Raw genomic sequence first — 18,237 nt, forward strand, 5'->3', positions numbered from 1 at the left:
ACTTGAAGATTGTGAAAATGGCGATAGGACTATCATCATCATCATTATCATCATCATAGCCTTTTCCAATTAATTGGGGTCGGCTACATGAATCTTAGTCCACCATTCTCCTTTATTAAATGCCATAAATTCCCATATCTTTCCGAACTACCTCCAACCGCGTCCTTTTGGGCGTACCCCTTGCCCTTTTAAGTCCTTCTACCTGAACTAACTCGCACCTCCTAACAGTTGTTGTACTTGGTCGGCGCTACAAATGGCCAACCCACCTAAGTCTACTTTCTATCATCTAGAACTGTAGTTTTTTTGAACTCTTGTTAATATAGTCAACAAAGAATGTTGCATTGTTGGATTCACCAAGTCTTGTGACCTGAATTCAAGAAATTGTGGAAGCAATATTGCTGCTACAAAAGCTCCAATATGCAATAAAGAATGAACCATATTATGAGTTAGAAAGCTCACTAAGCTTTTGGGAATATTGGAATAGCTACAAGATTCGGCCACATTGTCGGAAGATGGGAGTTTCACCAACAATTCTTTGGCCTGAAGGAAGGGGCAAAATTGGCCAACATACATTGTTCCAAAAAATGACGGGCGGCGCCTAGGCGGCCGCCCAGAACTTGGGCAGCGTAGGTTCAAAAGGAGGCAAATTGTATCCAGTAACCCTATTTTAGGTACATATTTTGTACAAAATATGCATATTCCTGCATTTTTTTATAATCCAAACAAAAAAACACCAAAAATAACCCACCTGATGGGTACCTTTTCACTTAGTCAGGCGCAGTTCCCTGGGCGTCCGCCCAAGTACCTTAGGCACTTCCCCAGGTACAGCTCGCGTAGTTGGTCCGCCCAAGACTGAGTGGTGCGCCCAAGCCCCCCATCGCTCCTAGGCGCTGGGCAGATCGCTTTTTGAATCAATGCCAACATTTGCTAGAGATTATGGAAATCAAATTGGAGAAAGTGAATAATGAGTGTTCTAAAAAATGTCAGGCGACACCTAGGCAGTCGGGGGGGTCTAGGCCGCCCAGCGCCTAGGCGGTCGCCCAGAACCTAGGCAACCTAGGTTCAAAAGGAGGCAAATTGTGTCCAGTAACCTGTTTTAGGTAAATGTTTTGTACGAAATATGTATATTCTTGTTTTTTTTATAATCCAAACAAAAAAAAAACCAAAAATGCCCCACTTGATGGGTATATTTCACCTAGTCAGGCGTAGTCCCCTGGGCGCCCGCCGAAGTACCCTAGTTGCCTACCCAGGGACAGCCCGCCTAGTTTGTCAGCCCAGTACTGGGTGGTGTGTCTAGGCCCCCCTTCCTTCCTAGGCGGCCGCCTAGGCACTGGGCGGACCACTTTTTTAATCAATGCCGACATATGCTAGAGATTCTGGAAATCAAATTGGAGAAAGTGAAATGACTGCAACTTGAAGCACTAACACAACTAGAAGAGGTTGAAGTCTATATAGCGCCATGACGATCATCATGGTTACGGGGGCTCAAACCAAAGTATGCAGATATAGAATTTGCTAAGAAGTTTTTTGGTTCATATGAAATCTCTATGTTATAAGAAGAGAGTCAATATTAAGGTGACTCTTTTAAGTGTCAATGCTGACTCTAGCATGCACCAGAGAAGTCAATGTGCCTTGTGATCAACAATGAAAAATAGTGGGTAGTTTAGGAATTGCAGGTATCTAATTTGTGAAGTTATATTCTTTTTTGTTCTGTATATTATCCTTTACATTTTATTTAATGTCAACTTCTAGAAGGACAAGATCTAGCAACCCTCTACTATATAGGGAAGGTCGATAACCTTTGGAATGCAATGCCATTCTCTCTCTCCCTCTCTCCCGCACACACACACATCCAAGCATGAAAATTTTTATTTTGCTTTCTTTGTCGCTCTATTTATATTGTGGATCTCTCTCTTCTCTCTCTTTCTCATATACAAGTATGAAAATATTTATTTGGCTTTCTGTCTCTCTCTTCTTATATTGTGGATTTCTCCCAGTGTAGCATATGTGTGACTTCTAATGAGCTTCATGTGAGCCTATACACAAGTTATCATGGCTAAATGTTGCCAACATCTCCTTGTGAGCCCTGCAATAGTGGTGCCATAGTTTGCATATGCTGTGCTTGTCTCAACTAGAAAGCTTTTGAGAAGCCTGAAAGCCTACAGATAAAGTCCAAATGAAACAACTCCTTAGCATGGCGATCGAGATTCTATGAAATATTGGAAGGTAATATGACCAGCACAGTAGGATTATTACAAAAGGAGAGGCCATCATAATGACGCCCTGGAGGATCATATGTCAAGGCAAGTGAAGAGGAGATTTAGTAAGGCCTGACAAAATAACGGTACTGAACTGTGTGGAAGAATGAAAAAAGGGGCATAGGCTGGGGCCACTCTTTAAAAACTATTTAGCAAGCTTTGTTGGCATTGGCAAAGGAACAGAGAGAGAATAAGAGACTAAGGGGGCTATTTGGATACCTGGAAATATATTGTCTGTGAAATATATTACGGGTGTAATACAGTACCTGCAAATGGATTCACTGTTTGGGTAGTATTTAAATGCAACTTGGGAAATGCATTGGTACTGTTTGGCTATGTCTGGAAGAAATATGAGAAATGCATTGCCATCCAAATATGAAAAACATGGCTATCTTTGGCTAATATGATTAGACTTTGGTTTCAACATGATAAGTCATTGGAATAATATGATTAGAATAACACGATTTTATTGTGATAAGCCTTAGTTTTATTTATTTTTTATGGAAGTTTTTCAAATGTCTCTCTATATATAGCTTCAAATAAGCAATAAATTTATGATACCGAAATCAAAATCTTTATGGTACAAGTTAAACAATGGGAAAAAGTTTGATTAGTAAATTAGAAGGTTTGATAATCGCAATAGAAATTTTGAAGCATTGGAGGAGACTAAAGAGGTATCTTATTTCAATTGAGCTTCTACTAATGTCTTATGAGAATTATATTGTGTGAAATTTTTTTATTATGATTGTGTTGTGTTATTTCTCATCGATTACCAATTATTATTTTTATTATTTTTGTTTTTATACAAGAGAGAATGGCGGGCTACAACCCAAATTGGGGATACAGGGATGTAGATATGTTTTTATTATGATTGCAGTAGAAAATTGTCAATCATCAAGTTCTACAACTGTTGACATCAATTTAGATTTCCCCTTACTTTCACTTACCAATTATTTAAATTTTTTGTTTTTATATGAGAGTCAGATGAGGGCTACAATCGAAATTGGGGATAGAAATTTTTTTATTATGATTGCAGTAGAAAATTGTCTTCGTACACCTGTTCAAATCAATTTAGATTCCCCTTTCCATATCCCCTACTTTCACTTCTACTTACCTTCATAATTATACAATACAATGTATACTTGAGAGAGGGAAATGTTTTTTTAAGTGGGGATAGGGTAGAGAGACGCACACGAAAGATTTCCAAAGATTACCCGTCAACTTCGTAATAAATTTTTCACCCCTCGCCACGTGTAATTTGGGGAAATCTCGGGTAATGTTTTTTCATTTCCTTATTATTAAAGTGTACCCAAACAGTGTAATGTTATATTTTCTTGTAATTTATTGTCACGTAATAGATTTCCACGTACCCAAACGGCTCCTAAAAGGTGAAGAATGGGAGAGATTGATGTGGAGAAGAGGCAAATAAATGGTAAAGTGCAGAGAGGGAAAGAAGTGCAAAAAAAGAGGAAGCGTTGAGGTACATGTGTGCCTCTGGGTTTCCACCTAAAGTTTCATGCAACCCCATATGTTTGGGAGACATTACAATGTAAAGGTTAATGGGAGCAAGAAGTCATGCAAAAAAAAAAAGAAGTTGATATGATGATATAGGTGGAGGTGAAGGAGAGCGTGTTGGAGTCTTGCAGTGATCACAAATCAGAGGGAATAAAAAAGGAAATTGGAAGATTTGTGAGAGGAGAGATAGAGTGGGGATGAGGTGGATGATTTTTACATGGGAAAATTCTCTGACAGCCCTGTACATACTGTTTATCTCTGGCAGTCCCATATACATCGTGTTGCTTATAAAAGAAATAGGTAGAAGTTAAGTTTCAGGATTTGTTTTAGAGACTAAATTAGCCATGGATTGCATATGATCACCGTTATTGTCTTTGGGGAATGGAATTTTTGTAATATTAATACAACTTTGTACTATTAGTAGATTCTCGTGCAGAAAAGGTTTACCTTGTTCATGTGAATATTTATAGGGAATAAAAACATATAATGTCATTAATGATTTGTCTAATTTTTTACAACAATTTGTGCGAACTTGATTGTATTGTGATCTCAAGTACTGTGTCTGTTAACTAAAATCTGTTCTGTTGTCTCTATAATAGGAAATGGCAGCAGAAATCGGAGAGCTTGAAAAACAAAGGGCTGAGCTTGAAGCTGCACTGAAAAGGGTAGTCGTGCATATATCTGTTTCTTTCATTTTGAACTCTTGCATGCCTAGTGATAATGGATATATTGCTCTTTCTGATCCAATTCAGGTTTTATTTTACATTTGTCAATTCTCTGAGCACCTTTTAACTGGTTGTATACTTTTTTGATGCAGAAGAACTTGAAGAAACATAGAAAATCAACAATAAGCACCTTGAAACAAGCAATTTTGGAGAAACCTAAGGCTTTCTCCCACCTAGGGCTCAAGCCTTAGTCTTCTTTTACAAAACAAAGTTTTTTTTTTCTTAAAGAGGAATACATGAATGACTCTCTAGCCCATCCATGCCCTTAATTATATTGGAAAATTATTGATTTGGACAATATTTATCCATGCAATTAACTTTTGATAAAAAAAGGTCCTAACTTAAGTATAACTTGAAACTAAATTCCCTAACTTTAATTAAAATATCTAAAAAGTCCCTACCTAGTCTAGCAAATAAATAAAAAAAAAAAAAAAATCTTAAATAGCCTCAAAAAACTAAAAAAAGAAACCAAACTATTTCTTGCCCTTCTTGTTCTTCTTGGAAGCCCGCCTAGGGTTTTCATCTTTCAAATATGTGCGAAAATTAGGAGGAATTTGTCACTCCAAAAGAAGATACTTGTGGCTACTTGTTGTGCTTAGACACTTCAAAAGAAGATGCTCGTGGCTACTTGTTGTGCTTAGATCTCTATCAGTATATCTTCTATACATTTTGATTCCAATGTTGATTTTCTTGATCGTGTTGTACAAGCCTTTCATGCCTTCTATGTTGGGTTTCAAAATTTTTGTTGCAAATGACTATTTTGTATCACTTATCTGCCCAACATTTTTGGTACTGCGCTTTCTATCTTATCTGAATTTCCTGGTTTTGAAATAAATGTTTCTCTATTTTGAATAGCTTCTCAAATCTCTTAAGAAGATTAATGTAGATGGTGTAGGAACCACGGCTCAGGCTCTCTTTGACAATTTCTTGCGAAATTTTAAGGAAATCCTTATCAGAGATTTTATTAATAATTGAACTGTATTTTTTAGAGCCTTTTATACATGGTTCCTTTTCAGGGTACACTAATATGCTTTTAATATTTTGTTTGTGAAGCCTTTAGACTAGATGCCTGCCTAATTCACTCTTGTTCTCGATTGATTGTTCTTATGCTAAAAAGAACCAGATAAGAAATTATGTGACGAGCATTATTGGACCTTGAATTTTTTGCACAAGAAATGTACATATAGTTGTATGTATGCAAAACGTTTATGCAAATTTTCTCAGTTGTATATATGTGACTTGTCCTTTTTTGTATTACATTAGTGACTTGGATCACTCTTTGCATCTTATATGTTCACTCTATTTGTTTCACTCTTGTCATCACATATTGACTGGATGGATCTTTTCTTTCAATGTGACGGTTTTTTTACATAGGGAAATATTATGAATCAATCACATATTGACTGGATGGATCTTTTCTTTCAATGTAACTCTTTTTTTACATAGGGAAATATTATGAATCTTGAAACTACCCTATTCGTACTTAGTTCTTTCTCATTTTCTTGTCTCGCCTCCTTAAGATTTTGTCCTTAATATATTTGCCCCCCTTTTTCACGTTGCGGGTCTTGAGAAGGTGGAAGGAAACCTCATTTTTGGATTTTCATAGCAATCCTTTGAGGATCCCCTTCTCATAACCTGTGTTAAACCTGAGAAGACACTTTCTAGTGAGCCATACCTGGGGGTTTAGCTGGTTGATCTTGCATGTCTGATGATTGGCTGAGATGTGATGCTAAGGTGACTTCATTGCCTGGCATTCAGGTGTGATTGTATTGGTTGTCCTTTGGCATGTTCTCTCATCCCTGTTGCTAAAGAAAGTAATTATACCTTCTGGGCTGTATATCGGTCTGCTATTTATTGAATGAATAATAATTTGCTTAGCAAAGGCTGTTCCTTTATGGGGAAATGATAACTTGTCTGGAGAAACTATTGCAATTGGATGTTTGGTTTCCTTTACTTCGTCCATACCTCTCTCTATGGTTCTTAGTTCATTTATGAGCCTTTGGGGTTCTCTATGAATAGATTTTTGAATTCAATTCTCCCCATCCATATTAGATCTGCACATTGTTTTGTCAAATTTGTAATCCTTTTGCTATTTTTAGTGTGACTATTACTCCTTTTTTAAAGTAATGTGATACACACCAACACACACACAAGCACATTATGAACCAGTTATCTTTAGATGGGGATATCACTCACATAATAAATTTTTGGTCCATCCACGTAAATGATTTTTGAAAGAGACCACCTACGTTGCTTTATATTCTTCATTCATTGTGTTAATTCTTTTGAAGGGGAGACCTAATGAAGGTTTGCCATCGTATTTCTTTGCACAGATTAATATTTCCCTGGCAGCTGCACTTGTACGACTCAACAATATGAGGGAGGAGAAAGAGCAATTTGATCAAGCAAACAAACAAATTGTAGGACACTTGAAAACAAAGGTCCTAACCACATTAATTCATGAATTTTTTCCATAATGCATGTAACAGTAACTTAGTAATAGTATCTTAGAAAATATAAAGTAACTCTTTATATGAGATATGTACCAGGAAGATGATCTCTTGAGATCAGTGGCTTCTTGTAAGACAGAAGCAAATGTTGTCCAGACATGGATAAATTTCTTGGAAGACACATGGCATCTTCAGTCCTCATTCACCGAAGAGAAGGACAAACTGATTGAGTACTTATACATCTCCTCTTTTTTCATGAAAGAACATAATTTAGTATTACTGTCTTCAACAAGAAACTGTGATGATGTCCATCTTGTTCGTTGTGTTTGAAGTTTATAAGCTCTCTACATTTTGGTAAATGCATTTCCTCAACTTATCTATTTACTTTTTTTTGGTTTTTTTTGTGTTGTCTACCACCACTATTCAAGAGATGAACTGGAGAAATCTGAAAAGTTTTTTGTGAAGTTGGTGCTTGACTACCTTTCTGCTTACAAGGTACTTCCCCTTGGGTTTCATATATTTTAAAATATAAGCAGGCTGGACATAACATAATCTGTTTGGAAAGCATAATATTTGAAAGACCCAGTATTTTATTGCCGCATGCATGGTAGCCATTTTTAACAATATTGAGTTACCATATGTACATAGGAAGACCTGTGCAATTCCATCATGGATATCAGAAAATGTGTCGATGAACTAGACAATTTAAGAAAGAGGTATGAACATTGTGGCTAAAAGTATGGCAAATGGTAGAATTTGGTAATATTTAATCCAATTTGTAGTTGCTGGCAATCTGTTCATCTTATTTTGCAGGTCCTTTTCAGCCTCTGACGTAAACAATGAGAATCCTGATGCTAAAGAAGCAAAGCAAATAAGGCACCTTGAAGAGGGATATTTGAATGCCGAAGCAAAGGTTAAATATCAGCTCTCTCTTGTGTTTTCTAATATTGTTCACACTCACTTGTATGTGTGTTTGCATGTTGGGTCCACATATAGACAACATGCATGTCCATGTATATTTCTCTAGGTATGATATTTTATATTAAAACTCGGCAATAGTCCTAATTTTGAATGGTTTGAGGAAGAACAATAGTTTGCCACGCTCTCTCATGTTGTTACTTTCATATCAATCTTCAAGATGGTCCCTGGCCCTTGGGAGTCTCAAGTACCACTTTCTACACTACGTTTAAATGCCTTTTTAACATGAGGGCTTAAAATATTCTTTTGCCTGAACAGATTATTACCACCTTCAGTGTTGTGGATAACATGAGGGAGCAGTTTTATTCTCAACAGGGAAGTTCTTCTAGGTATCCCACCTCAATCGATGTATTATTCACTCTTTGGAACATGTTTTCTTGCGTTGTCTTCTTCCTTATATGGATAGCATTTTGGTTTGTTGCTATACCAGGCGAGATACTTCCCTAGTGCAAAATGCGTTTGATGAACTTGAGAAGATGAGGCAGGAGTTTGAGTCAATTCCAAGACCAACTTTGGAAATTGAAACCCCATCCCCAAGAGTAGGAGAGACCACCACAGTATTTGATCCTAAAACACCCAAAACTCCCAAATCACCGCAAGTTGCAAAGCACATAGAGGAGACACCCCCATCAAAAGCAGAAGCATCTGCAGATCAACCAGCAGCATTGGATCCAGAGGCCGAGCTTGCGAAGCTTGAGTCAGAATTTGGGAAGTTGGGCAGAGACTATTCAGCCGAAGAGATTAGTGGATGGGAGTTCGATGAACTTGAACAAGAGCTCAAATCTGGGGATACAACACGCAAGGATGATAAATAGATGCCCTCTGCTTCTTACATTCCGACTTCTCCTGGTCTGAGCATCCTGGTCAATGTTATTTTCTAATTCAATTCACGAAGTTGTGGATTGTATAAAATAAATGCCGTAGGAGGATGGGTGTTTGATTGTGTGTGTGACTAGCGCAGGAGGGAATTTCTTGAAGCCAAGTTGCATGTATCTTTGTGGTCTATGGTCAATTCTTTGGTTGCGTTTATAATATTACCTCGGTTTTTCATATTTGAAATTTTCATGCTGCATACGGTCATTCACATTGATTCATCAAATAACAGGCTATCAAGTGCCATTTAGGTGGCTAACAGTGGACATTTATATTAAATCTAAGAATAGTGTTTAGGGACTTGGCCGAGTCATTGGCAACCTGCCAAGGCGAGTGTTACTGCCCAACTCACTTTTCTTAAAAAATCAAATAATTTTGTTAAAACTCTAATATACAATTTATAAATATTTTTCTAAATGTTTTTTTATATTTTCTTATGATGATTCATGAATTTTCTTACTATATGCTCTAATTGTTTATTTTCCCCCATTTTTTATTGTTCTGAGATATTGCAAAGATAAATCATTTTTTTCAATAATGCAGCTTGTTTATAACTTTTCAAATTTTTTTATGGACTTATAATATTTTATATTACTTATTTTAGTTCTTGCTGAGTTTTAGTTATTTTAAACAAGTTTTTAGCACTCTTTTTATGGATTTTTGGACCTATTTTGGACTCCTGCAGAAGTTGGTTGAGTCCACATGGACTGGGCCGGGTTACTCGTCCGGCCATGGCTGAGTTCAAAGCACAAGCGAGTTTCACTACATTGGATAGCTTTGCCAAATTTATGTAGTCTTTGGCAAAAATATTTTAAGGGTTGAAAAGAGTTGTGTTTTCTGTTTCACTTTGGGGAAAGGTTTCTGTACTTGCCCTACTGTATGGAAGATGTATATTTCTCCCCATCCAGCCATCCAATTTTGACCAAGTGAGTCACTGACCATTTGACTTAGATTTAACACTTCAGAGTATTTTATTTTTAATTTTTTATACAAATTATATACAAGATGAAATTTTGTACCTGCCACCATCTCAATGGGGCGTATCTAAAAAAAATTTTAAAAATATTTTTGGTAAAATACAATGGCCAAAATACCTTTGAGACTTTTAGGTTTATTGAGAAATTTTTTTTTAATGTTGTTTACAAGTGCGAGTTTAAAAGAGGAGTAGACGCCTAAATTTTGGTGTCAAAATGTTTTGTGAAAGCAATTAAAAATAAAATAGTGGAGGCGTGACATTGTGATTGGGGCCATATCTCAGTTGGAGGAAGTATATAAATTTTATACATTAGGGGAAGTATAGGGGAAGTATAGAAAGTTTGACCTTTCTAAGGTTAGTAGGGTATCTGAGTAAGTTAATTTCAAAGTGTGATGGTTACGTTGATAGATATTAGGGAAGCAATCTTAGGTTTAGTCGTCAAGCGTTTCTCTTATGCATCTTCCTGTTGAAGGGGCTGTGATGCTAGAGGGTGTAGCCCCGATGAAACAACCTCTTGCGCTGGTAGAGGCAGACTTTCTTTCTCCCCTGTCGACGGTTAATTCCGGAGACCTCTCACTCCGGCTGACTGTTCAACGGGAGGACCAAACGCTAGCACATTCCAACCCTCCTCCCGTCGGTGCCCTGGACTTGGATGAGGTGAAAGTTTCCTCGATTGTTGAAGATAGCAGTATGGACTTTTGACGTTCCTGTTGGAGTCGTCTTAAGGGGATTGTCAGGAAGTTGAAGACGGAATATGAGACCCATCGTGCAAAGGAGGTTGATAACACTGGTCCCAAGAAATCTATGGAAAACTCCTTTGTGACGGATGCGGTTTTGAAGAAGAAAAAAGGCAAAGCTACTATGAAAGGTGCCCGATCTTCGGTGAGGCCTCAGGCTAAAGGACAGCGTCAAGGGGAGGCTCAGGGTTTCGTGATCCATGATGTTAATTATGTTGGTAGTTCTTCATCCTCTGCATCTTTGGAGATTGCTTTTGAAGCTGCAATGGAGGATTCATTTGAGGATGATGCTGAGAACCACGGTGGTTCTCTTGGTGATGGGCCTGGTCCTTTCTTTTCTTAATTTATGTTTAGTATTTTGTCTTGGAATGTGAGAGGTTTGGGCGACCTCAAACGTAAGAAGGACGTCTTGTTTTTAGTATCTAAATATAAACCTGTTGTGCTTATTCTTCAGGAAACCAAACTTCCTTGTCCTAATTTACAAGGGGCTAGGGAAGTGTGGGGTCCTGGAGCCTTGAATTTTGCTAGGATGGCTCTGTTGGAGCTTCTGGGGGCTTGTAGGTCATTTGGGATCCTACTTTTTTGCTTTCTTTTTCCTTGCTAAAAAAAGATAACTTTCTGCATATTGGTTTTGTGGGTCCTATGGATGGTTTTCAATGGGGTTTGATCAATGTGTATGGGCCCCAATCTATGGTCCAAAAAGTTTCTTTCATTTCGGAATTGTCTGTTGTTATTTTAGAGTGTCAATTTCCAATCTGTATTGTGGGGGGGGGGGATGTTAACCTAATTAGGTGGCCAGAGGAAACTTCCAAGGGTGGGGGAATCACTTAGGCTATGAGTTTGTTTAATCGCTTTATTGAGTCCAATGCCTTGATTGATCTTCCAATCTTAGGCACAAATTTCACTTGGACCAATTTTAGTTTGGTTCATCTTTCAATGCCTAAGTTGGATAGGTTTTTGGTGTCTAGGGAGTAGTCTGAATTGTTTCATTTAGCTTCGGTCAGAGGTCTTTCCAGATCGTCCTCTGACCATTGTCCAATTTTGCTTTCTTCCAAAGTACGATCTGGGAGTCCTAAGCCTTTTAGATTTGAAATTGGGTGGTTCAAAGAAAAAGAAGTGACTGATATTATCAGGAGTACGTGGGAAAATTCCATTTTCCTAGGCTCTATTGATTTTCAACTCCAAAAGCTTATTCGTATTAGACAGAAAATCTTGGATTAGAAGATTGCAAATGCTTATTCGCATTAGACAGAAAATCTTGGATTGGAAGATTGCAAATTGTTACGCTGTTAAAAGGAAAATCCATGAGCTCATGACGAGTATAGAGGTGTCTGATGGTATTATGCAAAAGATAGCGATGTGGAAGGAGGAACATGCTTTGATTAGGAAAAATAATATGGAGGATCTAGCTGAGCTTAAAAGGGTGGAAGAGATATATTGGCATCAAAGATCTGGGATAAAGTGGCTAAAGGAGGGTGATTTGAACACGAAGTTTTTCCATGCCATAGCTAATGGTTGTAGGCGGCATAATGATTTGGATGGGCTTTCGGTAGTGGGAGTAAATAATGATGACCAAGAAGACTTGTCCACAGCCATTGTGTCTCATTTTCAGAAAGCATTCACGTCTAAAATTCTTTCTCCTCCCCGACTCGATAGGGTTGGTTTTAGAGTCCTGGCCCTTAATCTGATTTCCTCTTTGGATAAGGAGGTCACTTTGGAGGAATTAAAATGTGTTGTTTTTGCTCTCCTTGGGGACAAGGCATCGGGTCTTGATGGTTTTCCATTAGTATTTTTCCAACGCTTCTGGAATTTGGATAATGGTGAACTATTGGAGTTGATTAAGGACTTTATAAGGCGGGGACAAATTTTTAAGGGTATTAATTCAACCTATATAGCACTTATTCCGAAAAAATCCACTATTGCGCAGTTGGGAAACATTAGGCCCATCAGTTTACTTACAAGTCTTTATAAAATTGTGGCCAAGGTGCTGGCTGTGAGGCTTAAGGAGGTTCTCCTGGCCATCATCTTAGGACCGCAGGCAGCATTCATTAAGGACATGCTTATCTCGGATAGTGTTTTTGTTGTGCAAGAGTGTAGTCATGCTCAAATTAGTAGTGGACGTTCAGGGGTGGTGATTAAACTTGACATGGAGAAGGCTTACGATAGGGTTGAATGGGCAGTTCTTTTAGAAATTATGAAGCATATGAGTTTTACTGTGAAGTGGAGGAGCTGGATTTTTGGGTGTTAACTTCTGCCCAGATATCTATTCTTTTTAAAGGAAGCGCAACTGGTTTTTTTAAAGCTTACCTATGGGCTCAAATAAGGTTACCCTTTATCACCTTTCCTATTCACGTTATATGCTAAATGTTTTTACCTGATGTTGTCCAACGTTGCTAATGGACGTCATTTTTCAGGTTTTAAGCTCCCTAATGGAGGACCTTCTATCTCCCACTTACAATATGCTGATGACACATTACTGTTTTGTGATCATCGTTGGAACAGGTGTCCAACATTGGAGTCTTCCTTAAATGCTGTGAAATGGGTTTAGGGCTGAAGGTAAACTTTGCTAAAACTTCTATTATTGGAATTAACTGGTCAGAGGAGGTGGTGAACTTGGCTAATGCTTGGTGTTGCAAAGTTGAGAAGTTCCCGATTGAATATCTGGGGATACCCATTTCGGATGGACGACTTCCCATAACAGCTTGGGATACAATTATCCAGCGTATTCAGATCAAATTGGATTTAAATACCTTTCTTGTTACCCTTATAAAAGCATGTCTTTCAAATCTCCCAATCTATCAAATGTCTATACTCCTTATTCCCTCTTCGGTTGCTAGAAGAATTAAATCTATGATGAGGGATTTTTTATGGGGCTCATCTATAGAAGCATGTAAGTTTCATTTGCTTCGATGGGACAAAGTTTGTAACCGAGAAGTGAAGGGGGTCTTGGTATTAGGAGAATTCGTACTATGAATCAAGCATTATTGTGTAAATGGGGGTGGAGAAGTCCCACTGGCAAAGATAACCTGTAGTATCAAGTTGTTATTTCTAAGTATTAGAAGGGGAGGGACGCACTTGTCTTCCTGTTGGAATTCGATCAAGAACTGTAAATCGCTGATCCACAGGGATGTTCGTTGGTTTGTTGGGAGTGGGACTTATATCTCGTTTTGGCATCATAAATGGATTGGGGAGGCACTTTTAAAACTATTCTTCTCAAATATTTTCAATAAGGTAACTAACCCATACGTGCTTGTCTCTGAATGATATGAGTGTAGAGGCAAGCAAATACTGTGGAATATAGATCTCCCCTACAATAGAATCTCGGATTCACTCTTCATTGAACTTTCTAACTTGCTTACTCTTCTTGAAGGGGTGTATATTTCATGAAATGCTGCTGATGAGGTGATATGGGAATTGATAAGAGTGGTATTTTTTCAGTGAATGCAATGTATCACTTACTTTTCTACGACAGATGGCGGTGGGCGAGGCCTGACTTGGCAGTCATCTGGAAGTGGCCTTTGCCACTTAAGATCTAAGGCTTTATTTGGCTGGCAGCCCAAAACAAAATTTTAACACTTGATAAACTTTTCAAGAGAGAAAAGTGCTGCCTAATATCTGCTTACTTTGTAAGAATGATGGAGAATCTGGCTCTCACCTTTTCTTGCATTGCTCCTTCGTTGGGCAGTTGTGGAGAAGTAGTTTTTGATATGTTGGGTGTCTCTACCGCTATGCCTTGTGATGTTGTAGGTATTTTACATTAGTTGTCATTTGATCTACCTAAGGTTGGTTCTATTTTATGGCAAATTTCCAGAGGAGCCTTATTATGGGAAGTGTGGAAAGAGCGAAATAGACGAACTTTTGATAGTAAGTGTTTGCCTTTTGAGATGATTTGGGGGAAGATTTTGCATTCCATTTGGTTATTCTTTTCGGTGACCAAAATTGGGGAGAATATTTTGGAAGTGGATGTGCGGAGTAACATGCGTAGCCTGTTCCTTTAGGCTTTTGAAAATGCAAACCTAAAGGTAGGTGGTTGACACCTTCAAAAGGTTTTTTTAAGCTCAACTTTGATAGAAGCTCCCTGGGGAATCCGAGGCCTGCGGGTTTTGGTGGGGTGCTTCGTGACTGGGTTGGGAATGTCGTCTTTTCCTTTGCTGGTCCGTTGGGTGTTCGTATAGCCAACTTTGCTGAGTTGTAAACTCTATTTTTTGTTATGCGTATTTTTTTGGAAAGACAACTAGGTAGTCATTGTATTTTTTAAGGTGACTCCTTAAATGTGATCAAATGGTGTGTAGAGGGGAGCAGAGGGCTCCTTGGGAGTTTAAGATGCTTCTCTGCAAGATCCTGGATCTCTCTATTTCTCTTCATGTCTCTTTTTGTTCATGTTTATAGGGAAGCCAATGTTTTGGCTGGTACCCTTGCTAAAGGAGGCGTTAATCTTCCAGAGATTGTCGTCTCCAACTCTGTAATTATGTTTTGATCTAATAAATTCTAGAATTTCTCTAAAAAAAAAAAAGAGTACAGGATAGTAGTAGTGAATAAATTATTTTTTGGGCATTTGTATGAACCGCTAAATGGAAACTCTACTATTTCTCTCTTTCACTTGCTTGTTGCTGGTGTGGTTTTCATCCCATTTCTATCACCATTTTGCATAAAACGTGCAAAATAGTGATCGATGATGGAAGGAATTTTTTAGTATTATGTAATTGAGATTGCATATAGTAAGAGACTATTTATTTTGAAAAATGTTTATTTAAGTGTGAGGCTCTAAACAATCTAATTTGGGTGCACTTCAAAAATCTTCAAATTGATCATCTGGACCTCAAGGATGCATGGACTGTCTATTTTCAAATTTTTTAGAAATAGTGCATCTTGTAATGCATTTTTGGACTGTCTATTTTCAAAATTTTCAAGCTTTCATAGATCTCCTTGATCTACACTATTTTTGAAGCTTTAAATTTTATAATTAAAGAATGAAAATATATTTTAAGGCTATCACAAAGATTTTTAATATTGAAATCACATTTCTCAATACTATTTGAAAGTGCGCTTTACTTTAATTGTTTAGAGCCTCGACTCTATACAAGCCGCACCCATTTATTTTTAGTATAAGGAGGTCACACTCGCTTTTAGCCGTTCGATGTGAAATCCAATATATTAAAGTGCGTCAACAGTCAAGGAAATTTTTATTTTGTGCCCAAACAATGAATTTCAAATTAACGTCAGCGATGATTGCGACCTCTTTGTATCAAAAGTAAATGATCTCATTATATACATTTCCTATATAAATTATCACTATTGTATCTTCCTAAATGTGTATGGAAGGTGTACAATAAGATTGTTTGTCTTTGGTTTAGATGTCATAATCACCCTTGGTCGTTAGATGTGAAACGAGTAGAAGAGTTGTCCCATTTGACTTTACTTCAAGCCTTGAAAATTTTTTCGAACTCGGATTTTGTGCAGACAGAAGCTACACCCATGCTGTCCAATTTTATATCCATCAGCCATTTTACAGTGTTTGTAGCTGTTTCAATGTATACAATCATATCATCATCCTCCAAGCCTTATCCTAGTTCATCATCCTCCAAGCTTTATCCTAGTTCTTTGGGGTCAGCTAATATAACATAGGTTTAGGATTCATGATGTAGCAAAATCTTATGCTAGCTGCCTACCTAATGTAACCCACCTTTAACCAGGCTTGGGATGGATTAAAGGAAAAATTCAAGATCCTCACCCTTATTAGACCATGGGTTAAGGAAAAGTTTAATGCATACAACCATGTATATTTAAACCAAAATTTTCGCCTGGCTGAAGTGACGATCATAATGGTTCACTTTTAGTTTAGTTATTATTTTTTCTTCTTAAAATGCACAGTTTGAAGTCACTGCTAGTTTTCCTTTTAGGAAAATTTATATTTGGGGCTTTCTTCCAATTTAATTTTTGCAGTACATGTTTGCATTGAATGAGCACCTGAAGAGGGATAGCGAGAGAGGAGGGGTCTAGGCATAGGTGGTTAGGGCAGTGGGTGCCGCATGATATTTAGGTCACAAGTGATATATATATATATATATATATATATATATATATATATATATATATATATATGATTTCCCCTACCCTTATCACCATCCATACTTCATCGCACAGTCACAGTTGTCCGGTAGTGTTTTAATTTTCATGTTTTTCTTACTAATCAGAATGATATGAAATTGGAGCAGATATACATCTTAGTGAGGCGCACCTAACAAAAATTTTAAAAAAATAATTCATAAAATATAAATTGACCAAAATACCGCAAAAAATTTACGGGGATATTTTGGTCAATTTATATTTTACGAATTATTTTTTTTATATTTTTATTAGGTGCGCCTTACTAAGGTGTACACACGCTCCAAATTTCAAGTAATTTGGATTTGTAGAAATAAACTTGAATTTGAAAAACTACCAAACAACTGTGACCGTGCGATGAAGTTTGGATGGTGATGAGGCTAGGCGAAATCATTGTTCATTTTCGCCTATAGGCGTTGGGAAGAGTTTTCCTATATATATACACATGCACTTTAAAAATCCATCGAAAAAAGCAGTTTTAGTGTTGAAAAACCTTTTGATTGATCATATCGACATCGAGATGTATGGCCATGAAAAATAGAAGGATTTTAAGTATCAGAAATAGTGTATTTTACAACATATTATCTGCACCGTCCATTTTCAAGATTTTCATATGTTTATAGATCTACTTGATTTTAACCATTTTTGAAATTTAAAATTTTATAATTAGATATAAAAATAGATTTTGAGATAATCTTAAGAACATTTTACATCAAAATTATATACCATGATAAAATTTGAAAGTGCACCTTACCTCTACAGCTACGGAGGCATCCATATGCCAACTGCACCCATATATATTTGGGCAATGATTTCATTTAATGGTTGTATCATAGTATAAGGCAACCACACTTCTAGAAAACTATATTTACGGCATTTGTATGACCCAAAATTTTACACACACACTCTCTTTATCTTAATAATCAATTCCCAAAAAAAAAAAGAGTTCAATTTAAACCCTAGATATGGTCAAAATTAGTCCTCTCCAACAACGAATCTAGGCCATTCATTTGGTAAATATCAAGATCTTAGCCGTTACAAGCTCAAAACCTTTTTTTTTTAACATGTTCATCTAATGATAATAAAGCCATCTTAAAAAAATTAAAAATAAAAAATAATAAAATCCTTCTAAGGCCTAGATCTGAGCATCTTATCAAATTGGGTTAAAAAACTACTTTCTAAGTTCCATTTTCAAATTTTTATTTTTTGTGATTGTTCATTAGAATGAAAAGAGTGTATATTTCAAATTTGGATCAAACAAATGGCCCTAACATGATTTTTGAAGATTGTTGCATTATGCTAAGATACAACCGTTGTATGAAATCATTGCTATATATATATATATATATATATATATATATATATATTTAATTTCTTGTTTAAGAGTACAAAGAAATCTTTCTTTGTTTTGTAACTGACTTATTGATAATTGTAACACTTGTAACACTTGTTTACAATACTCTTAGCACACTATTGTACAGTCATACTTATTATAGAGAATCATATTACAATAAAACAAACTGGAAATAAAGATAGAAACAGAAACTAGAAAACAGACAGAATAAAAATAAACAGAGATAGGGAAGGTAAAAAGGTTAACAGAGAGAATTATGAAAACTT

General features: G+C 36.8%; 1 protein-coding gene across 9 annotated transcripts in view; it reads left to right on the forward strand.

The window, feature by feature from the left end:
* The window catches only part of LOC18440465 (structural maintenance of chromosomes protein), a 78,306-nt gene extending 69,328 nt beyond the window's left edge, over positions 1–8,978 (forward strand). For 5 of the 9 annotated variants that reach the window (XM_088873846.1, XM_088873848.1, XM_011627348.3 and 2 more), the window contains 8 exons: positions 4,373–4,441; positions 6,832–6,939; positions 7,048–7,178; positions 7,377–7,443; positions 7,597–7,664; positions 7,762–7,861; positions 8,185–8,255; positions 8,357–8,978. In XM_088873846.1, the coding sequence (XP_088729972.1) occupies positions 4,373–4,441; positions 6,832–6,939; positions 7,048–7,178; positions 7,377–7,443; positions 7,597–7,664; positions 7,762–7,861; positions 8,185–8,255; positions 8,357–8,741 (999 nt within the window). In that variant the 3' untranslated portion in view covers positions 8,742–8,978. The remainder of the gene's footprint in view (positions 1–4,372; positions 4,442–6,831; positions 6,940–7,047; positions 7,179–7,376; positions 7,444–7,596; positions 7,665–7,761; positions 7,862–8,184; positions 8,256–8,356) is intronic. The other 4 variants (XM_088873847.1, XM_088873850.1, XM_006850608.4 and 1 more) reach the window with 1 other exon arrangement.
* The last annotated feature ends 9,259 nt before the right edge of the window (positions 8,979–18,237 follow it).

This window comes from Amborella trichopoda, chromosome 8 (assembly GCF_054954075.1).
Source record: "Amborella trichopoda isolate Santa Cruz 75 chromosome 8, AtrichopodaSantaCruz75HAP2 v2.0, whole genome shotgun sequence".
NCBI classification, from domain to species: Eukaryota; Viridiplantae; Streptophyta; class Magnoliopsida; order Amborellales; family Amborellaceae; genus Amborella; species Amborella trichopoda.